The 13,371-nt window shown below is 29.3% G+C and overlaps 1 protein-coding gene, 1 long non-coding RNA gene and 1 other non-coding gene across 3 annotated transcripts; 1 reads left to right on the plus strand and 2 right to left on the minus strand.

Moving 5' to 3' along the window:
- Window positions 1-6,958: 6,958 nt before the first annotated feature.
- On the plus strand, window positions 6,959-8,770 carry LOC110734380 (LOB domain-containing protein 29-like). The gene is made up of 2 exons (XM_021914517.1): window positions 6,959-7,703; window positions 7,879-8,770. Exons 1-2 carry the CDS (start codon window positions 7,425-7,427, stop codon window positions 8,305-8,307), a joined length of 708 nt encoding a protein of 235 aa, XP_021770209.1. The 5' UTR covers window positions 6,959-7,424; the 3' UTR covers window positions 8,308-8,770.
- On the minus strand, window positions 8,400-11,054 carry LOC110734381. Its single transcript, XR_002513801.1, has 2 exons — window positions 10,942-11,054; window positions 8,400-10,833 (listed from the first exon to the last, which is right to left on the minus strand). It is a non-coding gene; the product is annotated as an uncharacterized LOC110734381 (long non-coding RNA).
- A 1,436-nt stretch (window positions 11,055-12,490) lies between these two features.
- On the minus strand, window positions 12,491-12,563 carry TRNAF-GAA. Its single transcript has one exon. It is a non-coding gene; the product is annotated as a tRNA-Phe (tRNA).
- Between the last annotated feature and the right edge of the window lie 808 nt (window positions 12,564-13,371).

Raw genomic sequence — 13,371 nt, forward strand, 5'->3', positions numbered from 1 at the left:
TATTTTAAAAAGGATTTTATTTGAAAAGATAAATTAATTATTTATATTAAAACAACTAGATAATTATCTTCGATAATTATCTTTATTCGAAAATAGATGACTAGATAAAACTTTTATAAATTATCTTTTTCCTTAAGAAATTATCTTTTAAAACTAGCTTTTATTCCAGTAGTCTTTTTAATAACATAAGTCATTGAGTTCCTTTCCGACTTTATATTATTGAGTGCTCACAATTAAAAATAGAACGTGAGATTTGCATGAGGCTTTTTAGAGAATGCTACTCCGCATCCAAGTTCCTACTCCGGAACGAACTTTGCTTGAACCCTTTATTCACCAAAGACTCAAAACATTCATTAGTCGAGTTTGTCAATTTGTCCATCAAAACCAAAAGGCTCAACAACGAGTGGCTTCAGATTCCTAGTACCATGCCTATTGTATTATTTGAGTTGCTTTAAATTTGTTATCAAAAGGAAAATTGAACAACTTCAATTTTAAATTTAATTTAAATGATTCAATAAGATTTTTTTTTTTTTAGAGTCAGAAGGACGGGTGATGAGAATCGATCTCAAAATCTCCTGAAATCGGAAGGAGGCTCCAACAACTTGATGTATCCCTCACTCTTAAAATTCAATAAGATAACATATTGAGATAAGAATGTATATTGTGATATGATATTATGAGAATAATATCATATGAGATATTATTATGAAAAGATATATGTGAGATATTGTGAATAGATTTAGGTCATCCCAAAATTTAACATAACATTACAAATTCTACCATATCTACTATTCCATACTCGTACCTAGTTATGAATTTTAGTTCACTATGAAATTGTTACAGTATAAATATTTAGTATTACTTACAAAAAAATATGGAGTACTCCGTATTTTTTAGTATTATATTATAAAAAAAAATATGGAGTACCCCTAAGAATGATATCTTGTAGTAGTTCATCTTAGTTATCAAATATTTAGTATTACTTACAAAAAAATATGGAGTATACTCCGTATTTTTTTAGCTCAATATTTTTTAAAAATTATACTTGTATTATTTATTTTGACTACCATACTTATTTTATGAGTTACAGTATAAATAAAAGAAGTCTTATGGTACCTTTCTTTCAAGGGCGAGTTTTGAGAAAGTGACTATGTCAATTTCACAATTAAACTACTACGTAATATGAAATCAATTACATTGATAAGTAAGTAGCTTCTTTCTAAGTGGAAGGAAACAACTAATTTCTCATTTTTTTTTTCTTTTTTTTTAAAAGTCCAAAAAGACACTTAAATTTCATTAATTAAGGTCATACGACATCTAAAATTGATAAATAACGATAATGAAAATAGATTTAACAAAATCAAACAAGAATTAATCGGAGAAGTGCTAAGAATCCAAATACATAGATATAACAATTCGGCATATTCTCGATTCGTTGTTTCATACAACTTTTTGAGTGGATCCTTGTGAGGAAGAAATTTCTTGTGATGATTTTGTAACCCGAATTCGAGCAATAATCAATCGTAGCCCCGTAAAATTGGAGACCCTATCAAACGCAAATAACACCTTGTCTTTTGAAGGAGTTCGAAAAACCTTTTCTTTCGAAAGAGATAAAAAAAAACCCTTGTCTTTCAAAGGAGATAAACCCATTTTTTCAAGGGAGACATTATTATAACCTAAGAATTAAAAAACTTAAAAGAAACCATGATTGGGGCTTTTCACCTGTGAAATCCGATGGAAGCCACTTCAAAATTTATAATGGAGGCTAAAGTTTAGAAGAGAGAAGAGAGAGAAAGGAGGCTCAGGTTTTTTTTTAATTTATCATACAATTATTAGCTTATCATCATGATAATAATTAATAACTCAAATAAATAATTAAATTTGGGTGTTATGCCCTCGAGCACATCAAGATTAGTCCGTAATATAATTATGATTAATCAAGGTTTAGTACAATCAACAGTGCAACAGTGAGGTTAAATTAAATAGGTTCCAACAGAAGAAGCTGGCACAAGCATATAGACAAAATCCACCAATTCATCATTGTAATCATATAAATATACACATTACACTATTTTACATTTTTACATGAGATTTATGAGTGGTATGTACATGTACGTAACAGCTCACATGAATCTTTTCTCTTAAATAAAATTAGATAGTATGTAACATAAAGCCTATACAAGAACTTTCGTTACTAAAAAGTCCAAATTACATTTGAAGAATTAAAAAAATAGTTACTCTCTTTACACTTTTGGCGTTTGTAAGGGAAAAAAAATAAAAACACTACTATAGCACGGTTACATTAAAATAAATAATGCATTTGTTAGACAAAGTGCCCATAAAACTTGTATTTTGTACTATTATATAAAAAGGGAGAGAAATAGAGAATATATACGTTGAAATTTCTAGAAAAAAAATGAATTTATAGAAAAGAAAAATCATTTCTAACAAATTTGACTAACAAAAAAAAAAAATTCACAGTTAAAAATTAAGTATAGTGATAGTCATTAGATGATTACCGTAGAAATATCCATTATTGAAAATTCAGAACTATTGTAAATTATTTAGTTTAAAATGCTCTCATATTATTATATGATTAAAATGTCAAGCTCCCAAATGAGGTGGGCCAATAATTACCAATGATGTTACGTGTATAACAGTATATAAGTGTCCTAAACCCTTAGATTAATTCTTAATTAATGAATTGAAACAACTGATGGTTAATTATCAATTTGTCTTAATTAAACTCTCGCTGTTATTGCATATATGTTTCCCCTAAATAATACGGAGTTGGTAGCTATTCTACCAAAAGATCAACTTTGAAAACACAATATCAAATGGTATCAACTTTGAAAATACAATTATCAATAATGGTTCCTATGTTGTTCACTTTATTTTTTATGAACGAACAGAAATTATACATAACAATTAACTTATTTTTACCGATTCTCAGTATATTTGTTCATAAAAGTTATTGATTTTTACTAATTTGAAATTTTGTTTATAGAATATTATTGTTTTAGATAAAGAGAACGGAAGCTTACTAATTTTTTCAAACCTCTTTACATTTTTAAACTCTATTCAATTACCGTGAACACAATTTTATGAACCAAACTATTTTGTAAAAATCAATTAATTGATTTAGTAGAAGATGGAACAGACCTACTTAAAAACAACTAAAAATGTGTAAAACGGTAAAGGACTACAGAGTGTCGAGATTGGAAGGTGAAGTGTCATTTCTGGTAGGTTTTGAAGAAACAAACAAATAATAATTCATGATGCAAGTACTTCTAGATTTATTATCTATGTATATTTTTAAAATAAATAAAACTAGAAGTAGTTCTAAATTAAGCTAATTGGATTATACAAAAGTCTATTTAATTAGTTTCTCAAAACATACTAGATCATACACGTTATCAAATGATTTATCTATTGATTTATGTGTATTAAAGGGTGACAAAGTTTAATTTATAATTAGATTAAATTTAGATGGGGTTTGTTTGGTGTTCTCTTTTTTTATATCTAAAAGTTAAATAAATTAATTAAAATTGAATTAGTTAAATTAATTAATCCATCTTTTAATCAAACATGCCTTATTGTCTGTAAGATAAATTCAACCTTAGAAAGCTAAAGTGGCGAACAAGTACACCTGAGCACGAAAGATAATAAAGGGCCACAAAATTCCCCATATTCGGATGTTGGCTATGCAAATACAATGCTTCCATGCATAAATATAATGTACATTATTATTATTGTTACGTTTATGTCATCCAATGTTATATCTCCATCTGCTTATTAGCCTTGTCATCTTCTATGTTATAGTAGTGATTAAATGAAACATGCATTATAACACAAACTCTTAAGTAATTAAGCTAAGGTGAATTTGGAATTATTTTAATTCCTATATATTGTAAGGCAGGTGTAAAGTTGTTATGTCACCTTCACTTATATATATTTTCTAGAAACAAAAAAAGTAATGATCATATTGTTAAGTTGCTTACATTTCCAAGAAAAAATGGGAGATTTTTAAAATGAGTACCGGTTGAAATTTATAAACTCTATTCCAAACAACACATGCGAATATCCCAAATTGATAAATTATAAAGAATAGAGATTTACTAGTTTTATAAGGCTAGTGTGAATGTAATATGGTGATTTTCCTCGTGCTATCGTCATATAGTTTTGGGCTAAAACCTCAATAAACTCTCTTTCTTAATGAGGCATGTACTTGATCATATAGGTTCAAAGCCATATATGGCATAGATTACTGATAGAATATGTATAAACCAATTTTGGGCTCCAACTATTAGCTTAAGTTTTTAATTGAGTCGATCCTCTAATATGGTATCAAGCTAGCATGACAAATGATCATCATCAATTCCAATCTCACCCATCCCTCCTTTTAAGTGGAATTAGTTCATGTTGCGTATTTGGAGACTCAAGTTACATCCACATTTTAAGCTCAGTGGACTTTTATGTGTTGTGGCATGATAGAGTTTATAAACCAATAATAATGAGCTTCTAACCATCAACTTATATTTTAATTGAGTTGGTCCTCTAACAATTACAAATGAAAGAAAAGAGAGATTTAAAATAATAACCTATCAAATACATGCATTTAGTCTACATAATTGGGCCAATAATGCTTCAAGTGTTAAGTAACTAATGAATGAGTTTGTTGTTTCCGGTTTATAAGTCATGACGACTAATATCTCGTTAGTTATACAAATACCCAAGGGATTAGAACTAGTGACCTATCAAACACATGTCTTTAGTCTGTCTCAATGATCGTGTATGTTGTTTCTGGCTTAAAAGTCACCACCAATGATTTATTAGTTATACAAATACTCATCTCTTTTGTCAATGACAAATTATTAATTATCACGATATAAATGAGTAGTCTATTACTACTTATAAGTTATAACTCGAATGTCAAATAATATATTTTTACCCTAATTCCATCTTTAATCAAAAACAAAATGTATAGAAGAGGAAAACAAAGTAGAAGGACAAGGAACATCAAGTCAATTTCAAGGGGCCATTTCATAATTATGTGGGGGCTATTCTAATATTCACATTTAGAGTAAGGTCTCTTGTTTGTTGGGTACCATTGTGTGACACTAGAAAGTGACTTAAAAATCAAAATTCAATTAAATTATTGATCTAGCTTAATTAGTGATAATAATTTTAATTAATAATACTCCCGTATTGCTCGACAAGCTGTGACCCTCTTGTACATAAACAAATACACACACACACGTACACAATTGATTACACAAAGTGAGAAATCTTTTAATTTTTGAATTTTATTTTTTAAGGGATTCTATCTTTCTGTCACAACCTTTAGTTTTGTTTCAATTTTAGAATAATAGGCTCCATTAATTTTTATTATTTTCAACCATTATTTTTCACTTTGCAATTTTTTTTGCTTTTCTATATTAATTAAATAACAATTGACCACTAATATAATTAACCTAATTAGAAAGTTCTTATATTAACATGTAACCAAAATATATTGGGGTGACCCAATGTCTGAATTATGGGACATTGTTACAACTCTTACAAGTTTATGGTTTCATATTAATATAATAATTATCCAATTACAAATTCCTTATGTTTCCTCTTTAATTATTAGAAGGATCTTTTAATCTTATAATTAAAATTTAATTAAGTGGGACCGAAAACTACCCTGTAAGATTGAAGTGGGTTTGTGTCAGAATTTTACAGTAATAAAGCTTATTATGCTTAATAGTTTTAATTAGACAGCAAAGCTTCCAAAATCAAGATTTAGGTGATTAATTCTGTTAAATTTTGTAGTATATTGTATGTAACTTTTGTTAATCCAATAAAAGGTAAAAATGTACATTAAATATTAATATATATAGTAGGACAATGATGATTTCATAGTGTCATTTTGTACCCAATAAGAAAATATGAAGTATATATACATATTTTTCATGGTTCCTTTTGACTGTTCAAACATAGTTTTCTTGATGTCTATTCTCTTTATTTTGTCTTAGCATATAATATAAATCATAATTATTTTTTCTGTTCAATGATCATTTAAAGCTGCCCATCATTTGGTCATTGGCAGTTGGCATAATGGCATTGTCCAAATTATATAAAAATTAACAAAAGAAATTCTTCTAGTAGTGTAGTTATCAACTGATCAAAAGCTGAGTCATCCTGTTTTTTAAGTTTTAGAGAAAAAACAAATATTAGCTAATGTATATTATTTGCCAAATGACCAAAAAGATGCATTAATTTGAATAGAACAGAAATTATTTTACCATATTGAAATACATTTTGTGATTTTTGCAATCTCATTTTTATTGCGTATAAAGTAGGATGATTACTAAAATCTTTGCTTTTATTATACACCCGGGTGTGTGATTATCTGCTCAAAGATCATTTATCATGCACATTTGTGCCGAGGCTACATATTATATTATTCCATCAATCGAGGATGTATACACAACAAATAAATAAGTTTATTGGTTCACACAAATTCTAAGTCCACCTACAATAAAATTATAAACATTGTCTTAAATCAATACAGTACATTTGCGCGTACACATTAATTATGATATACTGTAAAGCATAGTGTAACAAAAAAGTCTTTTTCTCTATTAAATGGTTAAGATTGACTAATAATGTCATGATCATTCGAGATAAATCTCAAATTCCAATAAATAATTTGGTCGGATTGCATAAACAAATTGTATTAATTACTTAGTTACGAGTACAATTATAATACTATGATTTGTCAATTTGCATAGAAAACATATGAAAAATGTAAGGTTATATAAACAATTTTACTACTAATCCAAGGTAAATATTGGAAGATTCCTATTTTAAAATACCTAAAATTACAACATGCGCCTCGGGATACTAAAAAGAAAGAATTATTATTTATACGTAAATTGGCAAATAACAATTGATTAAGATTATTTTTTTGTGAAAAAAAAATGGTTAATTACAAATGGATCCAATAGACATCCAGATAGATACATAAATGGGGTTTGGTTTATGCCTAGCTCTTGTCGTTTAAGGATGTTGAATGTGGGAGTCTCTAATTAAAGTATGAGATTATTATTCTTATTATTATTAATTAATTTAATCATATGATCTTATAACAATGGAGGGGTTAAGTTAAAGAAGAGAGGGGTTTATAATTAACCAATTTAATAAAATAGTTTGTAGGCCATTAAGGGAACATAATGTAATTAAAGTATTGATTAAAATATAGTAAACCTCCCTCATCCTATGGTGTTTATAAACATGGAGGTTCTTCTTTCCTTTGGCCTTCAAAACTCCCTTAAAACAAGTAACAACTATTATCTTTTTTCACCTAAATTAATATTAAGCATAAACTAAATTCGATCACAAAAAATAATCTAATTTAGTATCCAAATTAAACAAAAATGACTGGCTCAAGTTCACCTTGTGGTGCTTGCAAGTTCTTGAGGAGGAAATGTGTGAGGGGATGTGTTTTTGCACCTTATTTCTGTCATGAACAAGGTGCTACTCATTTTGCAGCCATCCATAAGGTTTTCGGGGCGAGTAATGTGTCCAAATTACTTGCTCATTTGCCGGCTAGTGATCGTAGTGAGGCCGCCATCACCATTTCTTATGAGGCTCAAGCTAGGCTCCAAGACCCCATCTATGGGTGTGTTTCCCATATTTTTGCCCTACAACAACAGGTAATTACTACATATGTTTCGCGAGTTTGATCCTTTGTCTCGTTCTGTGTCTCATCTAAAACACTAGATAAATCGCGTGTTTTTGTTGTTTCTTCATTTTTTTTTTGTGGCTCTTAGTAGCCCTAATTTTTGAATCGAGTGAGGAATTTATAATTTTTGATCAAAAATTATGCAGGTTGTAAACTTGCAAGCACAATTAGCAGCTTTAAAGCAATTACAAGCAGCTCAAGGCTTGTTAAATGGTAATAATTCTACTCAAAACCCTAGTGAAAGATCTTCTTCTAATTACCCTCAAGATGTTCATAGTTGGTTGCAATCTGAGTACCCACAAATGGTACCTCCCTTTGATCCAAACCACCTCAACTGTAGCGCCGAATCTTCAGCAATCTATGGATCAAATAATCAAGGAGGATATAATAATAACCATAACTCAATGGTTTTACAAGATGATCAAGATGCCTCTTTTGCTAGCTATGAAGGATCTTCGTCTCATCACTCGGCTTCCATGGCCTCTCTAGAGTATGAGAATAAATCGAAATGGCCTTACCAAGACGCCGATGATCTTCACTCCATGGCTTTTGGCTATACTCAATATTCATTGTGAAAGGAAGTAAATTAAACAATGATTTGAAGGTTTTTAAGTCTAGTTTTTATCCAATTTTTGAGATGCTACTTGCATACATCTTTTTTTTTTTTTTTTTTTTTTTTTTTCGTTGATCAAAGCATGAGCTTTGATTACAATGATTAAATAGAATCCCTATATAAATCTCTCTACCTTAGATTCTAGATAAATATTTGTTGATACCTTTTAGATCGAAACCCTAATTTCGTATTATCTGCCTCCTATAGTAATGTTTTCTTAGATCTCTGTAGTAGTCATGGAAGATGTTAGATCAATCAATAATTATAATAATAATGTGGTTTTTTCAAGAATTTAAGCTTTAATTAGCTTTATAATTGGATTTAATTACAAAGACCTAAAGCTTTGACTTAAGGATCTTTTTTTACCTGACATCTTTTTGTCATAAAGGTTTTTCCTCATTACTTTGTTGTTAACCCTAATCTTTCTTTCAGTTTCTTCAGTAAATAGTTTATTTTCGATTTAATCAGCATCATACCAAAAATTAATCTTCTGTGTATACGTTATCAAATCATCTAGTTTGATGACAAAACCGATTTTGAGTAGCTTAATTAGGTATCTGATCTAACTGATCTGAATTGTATGTACTATGCTTGATCTTTCTTTCATAGGTGCTTGGTACCTCCCTGAAATTTTAAGGCTTACTTTGGTTATAAGAGGGACTAATTATGTATGAAGCTTTTATATATTAAGGAGCTTAATTAGGGAATGATTGATTGTAAACAAGAACTAATGTATCCAATACACAACTATCAAGGTTTTGGTCCAAAATCAAGTGTCCATGCCTAGGTCGAAGTGTCAATAATTCAACGCCCGCCTTTGGGATACTCCATCAAGAACTAACCCATTATTAGGCATTAACAAACTTCATCCTTCCTCCAAGATAAGCTTATGAACTCCGATGCTCCTAGATTTGGCATGCCGTGTTTTGATTTGGTTAGGCAGCATGTACTTAATTTGACCAAAACATTAATATTAGAAAGCAAAATTATACTTTATATGCTATTAATGAAACTCGTTCTCCTCGTTTTGTAGGGATAATTAGAGACAAACCTAACTCCTCCTAAATTAATCTCAATGATCAATATATTCTTGTTACTATACTATAGGTAAGTAGCTAGCTCACCAGTATGAACTAAAGAAAGCACACAATCAATTTAATTAAGAAGATATATAATAGCTTAATTATATTATTATTAATTGTATGATATGTGGCTTTTATTATCTTGGTAATTGGTTTTCTTAGGGATCTGCTATATTTATGTAGATGGGGGTTCTATAATTGTCCTTATTAGGTTTTACAAGGTCAACAGTAAATTATTGGTCATGTAATTTATGTTAGGGGATATGAATCCTATGATAAGATGCCTAGGCTTAAAAATGCTTCTTACTAAAAGCAATCATCCCTAGTCTAGATTTCTAAATAGCCACCATTTTGAAATCTCGAATAGCTAACTTTAATTTAGATTGTCTAATTAAGAGATCGGGTTCTTTTATTTTTGCCTTAAGGTGTTTTTGAACGGCACGTACACTATCCTTTAGTTTTTTTTGGTTATAATTGTTGATCCTAAAGGATCTTGAAGTATTAATTACAAAAGGCTCATCCATGCTTAATAATGTCAAGCACATAAAAATTAAAAAAAACCGGATCCATATCAAGATATAAAGCTATTTATATTATGTGGCCGACAAAAAAACAATCCAAAAAGGACATTATACTTTTCATCTACGCGTTTTAATAGATCTGACAAAAGTGAGTACGTTAAGGGTTTCTTACACAACAACTAGTAACTCTAAGGGTTTTGACCAAGTCAAAACATTACTACAGGTGAAATGTGGCCTTGTTGTTTAGTAAAAAATTATTCAATGATAAATTTTAAAGGTTGATGTACTGTATATTTTGGAACTTTAAGATAATATACTTAGTAGTTCATTCATTTGATAGCTAACTTCTAATAGATAACATAAACTAGCTACATACTACAACTTTTGCCGAACAAGCCTTAGCTTATAAACAAGAAACTCAGATTTATAAATGCTTCGACTTTTAGCATGATCTAGCTAATTTCCAACTTAAGATTCAACAATCATCCAATTAAAACATCTGAAAATTCCTGGATATTGGCATTGTGCATCCTACAATGCCATTCAAGCTCTCTGCCTACTTTCCATTTACACATTTATATAAAAAAAATATAACCACTTGAAAAGATTAGCATATAAATTTCATGCAGCAGATACTTAATTAAGCTGAAACATTCAAAGAACAAATTTAATTAACCTAAAAGTTTGGACATAAAGGAGGAAAAACAGGAAGATGTACAATTCTTTTGTCTATATAAATCTAACTCTAGTTGATCATATACCTCCAAGAACAGAAATTATCTTGCTAAAATAATTACGATTTTCAACATTAACATCAACATCAAGCAATCAAATTAAGCCATACCATTTTTCCTATCACGCGGCTGAATTTGTTTCCTTTGCTAGCTGTTTAAGAAGGGATTAAAAGAAAGAAAGAAAATATTAATCAAAGTTAAATTACTTAACCATTGAAAAATCTTAAATAATTAGAGTATTATACATAAGTATAGTAACCTTTTTGTCTTTTTGCTTGGTTTAGTAAATGCTGAAATAAGCCTTTGATCTGACCATGAAATTGAATACAAAACCTTCAACTTGATGAATTTTTGTAATCTTTGACAAAGTAAATGAAGATTGTAAATTATAAGAAGATTATATATATATATAAACAAAATATTGTAAGCTAGGTATAATATTATGATATGACACTGTATAATGCTAGGGTTATCTAGTGGCAGAAATTGGGCAACTATGAGTGGTGCTGGTTTAAACACGGCGCTCGCAATAAAATCCAAACAAAAAGCAACATTATAACGTTACAAAGCCCTAATTCTTAACAAAAAGTAATTTTTGTTAGATATAAGAACAAACTACCAATTAACAGATAAATAATTGTAGGGTTCATTTATACTCTTCAAATTAACCCTTCAATGGTAGGCTCCCTATTTTATCATGTTGACAAGACTTGCTTCGGGACTTAATATTTGACGCGGATGTCAACTAGTTTAATAGCAACACTCCCTATTTTATGATGTTGACAAGACTTGCTTCACGACTTCATATTTGATGCGGATGTCAACTAGTTTAATAGTAACGGTTAAAATTTTCCCCTTTAACTATTGTTTTTGTATTCTTGGGAGAAATCCTATCATATGCTAAGTGTCAAGTAAATTACTTGGTTAAAGTCTAGAAGTGATAATTAAAACCCAAATCATATATTCATTGTATGTCATTTGTATTTCTTTATTTAATTCTTAAGGTCTATCCTTTATAAGGGTGTACAAAATCTATGTATACAAACATTACAGCTTACAAGTTACAAGTGTCTCACAATAAAACCTATATGGCTATATGCAAATATACAATATACTACAGTATATACTTGAATGCTAATTAGTTTGATAGGAAAAGTTATGTATGGTGGTACGTATCCGTGACATGTGGTACCTGTGAGGCTGTGACTTGAGGTTCAATACTTAAATCTCGATTAAAAGTCGGATGCAATACTAGATTTTGTTACATATATTCAAATATTATGGTTGCTTTAGTCCGTGAAATGCTATACAACAAGATTCAAGTGTCAACTATGTCCAATTAATTCAACTAATATTAACTCCAGTACATACATTTTTTATACTTTTAATTTGGGATTAACTCTAGTATATACATTTTTTTATTTATTTTTAATCTAATTAATACTCTGAAATGTATCTAAGTCTCCTTATCACATCTACGTTTTATTTTTCAGTGAACTAATACCCCCGGTCAAACTAATGCACTTACAAAAACAGAGAGAATAGGGAAAAGCGTGGTTATATTTTTGAACTTACTCTAATTTAAAAAAGAAAAAAAAAGTAGCATCTTTAATTGGACCGTACTATTTATCTTGTTATGATTTTAGCCTTCTTAGGCTTGTGGGTCAATGGGCCCATTTTTTATATCGGACCATACTATTCATCTTGTTATGTAGTTGAGGCTTTCGTAGTAATGTAGCATGGCTCAACAGGTTAGTAAAGTAAATTTAGCCGACCCCAAAAAAAAAAAATAATAGCATGTGAAAAAATGCGGTGAGCGTGGATCGAACACGCGACCTTCAGATCTTCAGTCTGACGCTCTCCCAACTGAGCTATCCCCGCATGATTGATTTTTTTCTGCTTTACTTTTTACTATTCTAAAACTAAAGTGTTGCGTATGGACCGGATATAATAATTCTATTTTGTGATGGACCTAGACTCTTAATCTACTGGGCCATTTTATAGCCATATATTGATTTAATGGGCTTATATTACTTATACCCATTTTTTTTTTTTTTTTTTCTTTGAGGGGATATTACATAAATTAAAAGTTCTAGTATAAACCATTACAAAACCTAGATTGAAACAATAAATACAATTATGTAGCAATGTCAAGATGAGTGATGAATAATTCTTCAAGGTTAAAAATTAAGCTTTTTGAATTTTCAAATTGGAAGTAAAATATTTAATGAAGGTGACATATCTACACATGTACGAAGTACTCCGTAATTTTTATAATTTCAAACTTAATTGTAACATCATGGAATTTCCTCAATTCATAAACGGGTTTCTAGTAGTCTAATAGAAGTAGTATCACAATTTTTTATTTTTATTTATTATTTTTTGTTAACTAAGGTGTAAACTATTGTTAGTGGCATTATTGTATTATTTTTTTTAGAAAAATGAATATAAACATAATAATGGCCGAAGTTTAATGTTGCGAGGCGTAAATGTTGTATTCCATATTACAACTTTTAAAGAATGGTGAACGTAACTTTTTTTTTTTTTTTTTTTTTTCTTGATCAAGAAACACAAGTTCACATGACTAGAACGAACTACCACTACTACTAAATTGAAAAATAAAGTAAAATTGATACACCCAAATTATAATTTGCAAACTACAAAAAATAAAACTTGTAAGAAAAAAAAA

The sequence above is a fragment of the Chenopodium quinoa genome, unplaced genomic scaffold, assembly GCF_001683475.1.
Source record: "Chenopodium quinoa cultivar QQ74 unplaced genomic scaffold, ASM168347v1, whole genome shotgun sequence".
In the NCBI taxonomy this organism is placed as follows: domain Eukaryota; kingdom Viridiplantae; phylum Streptophyta; class Magnoliopsida; order Caryophyllales; family Amaranthaceae; genus Chenopodium; species Chenopodium quinoa.

What these genes read in the sequence shown, in the direction of transcription:
- LOC110734380 (XM_021914517.1), top strand. Translation starts at nt 7,425, where the DNA reads ATGACTGGCTCAAGTTCACCTTGTGGTGCTTGCAAGTTCTTGAGGAGG. An exon ending in TTTTTGCCCTACAACAACAG is followed by an intron (nt 7,704 to 7,878) that starts GTAATTACTACA and finishes AAAATTATGCAG; the next exon opens with GTTGTAAACTTGCAAGCACA.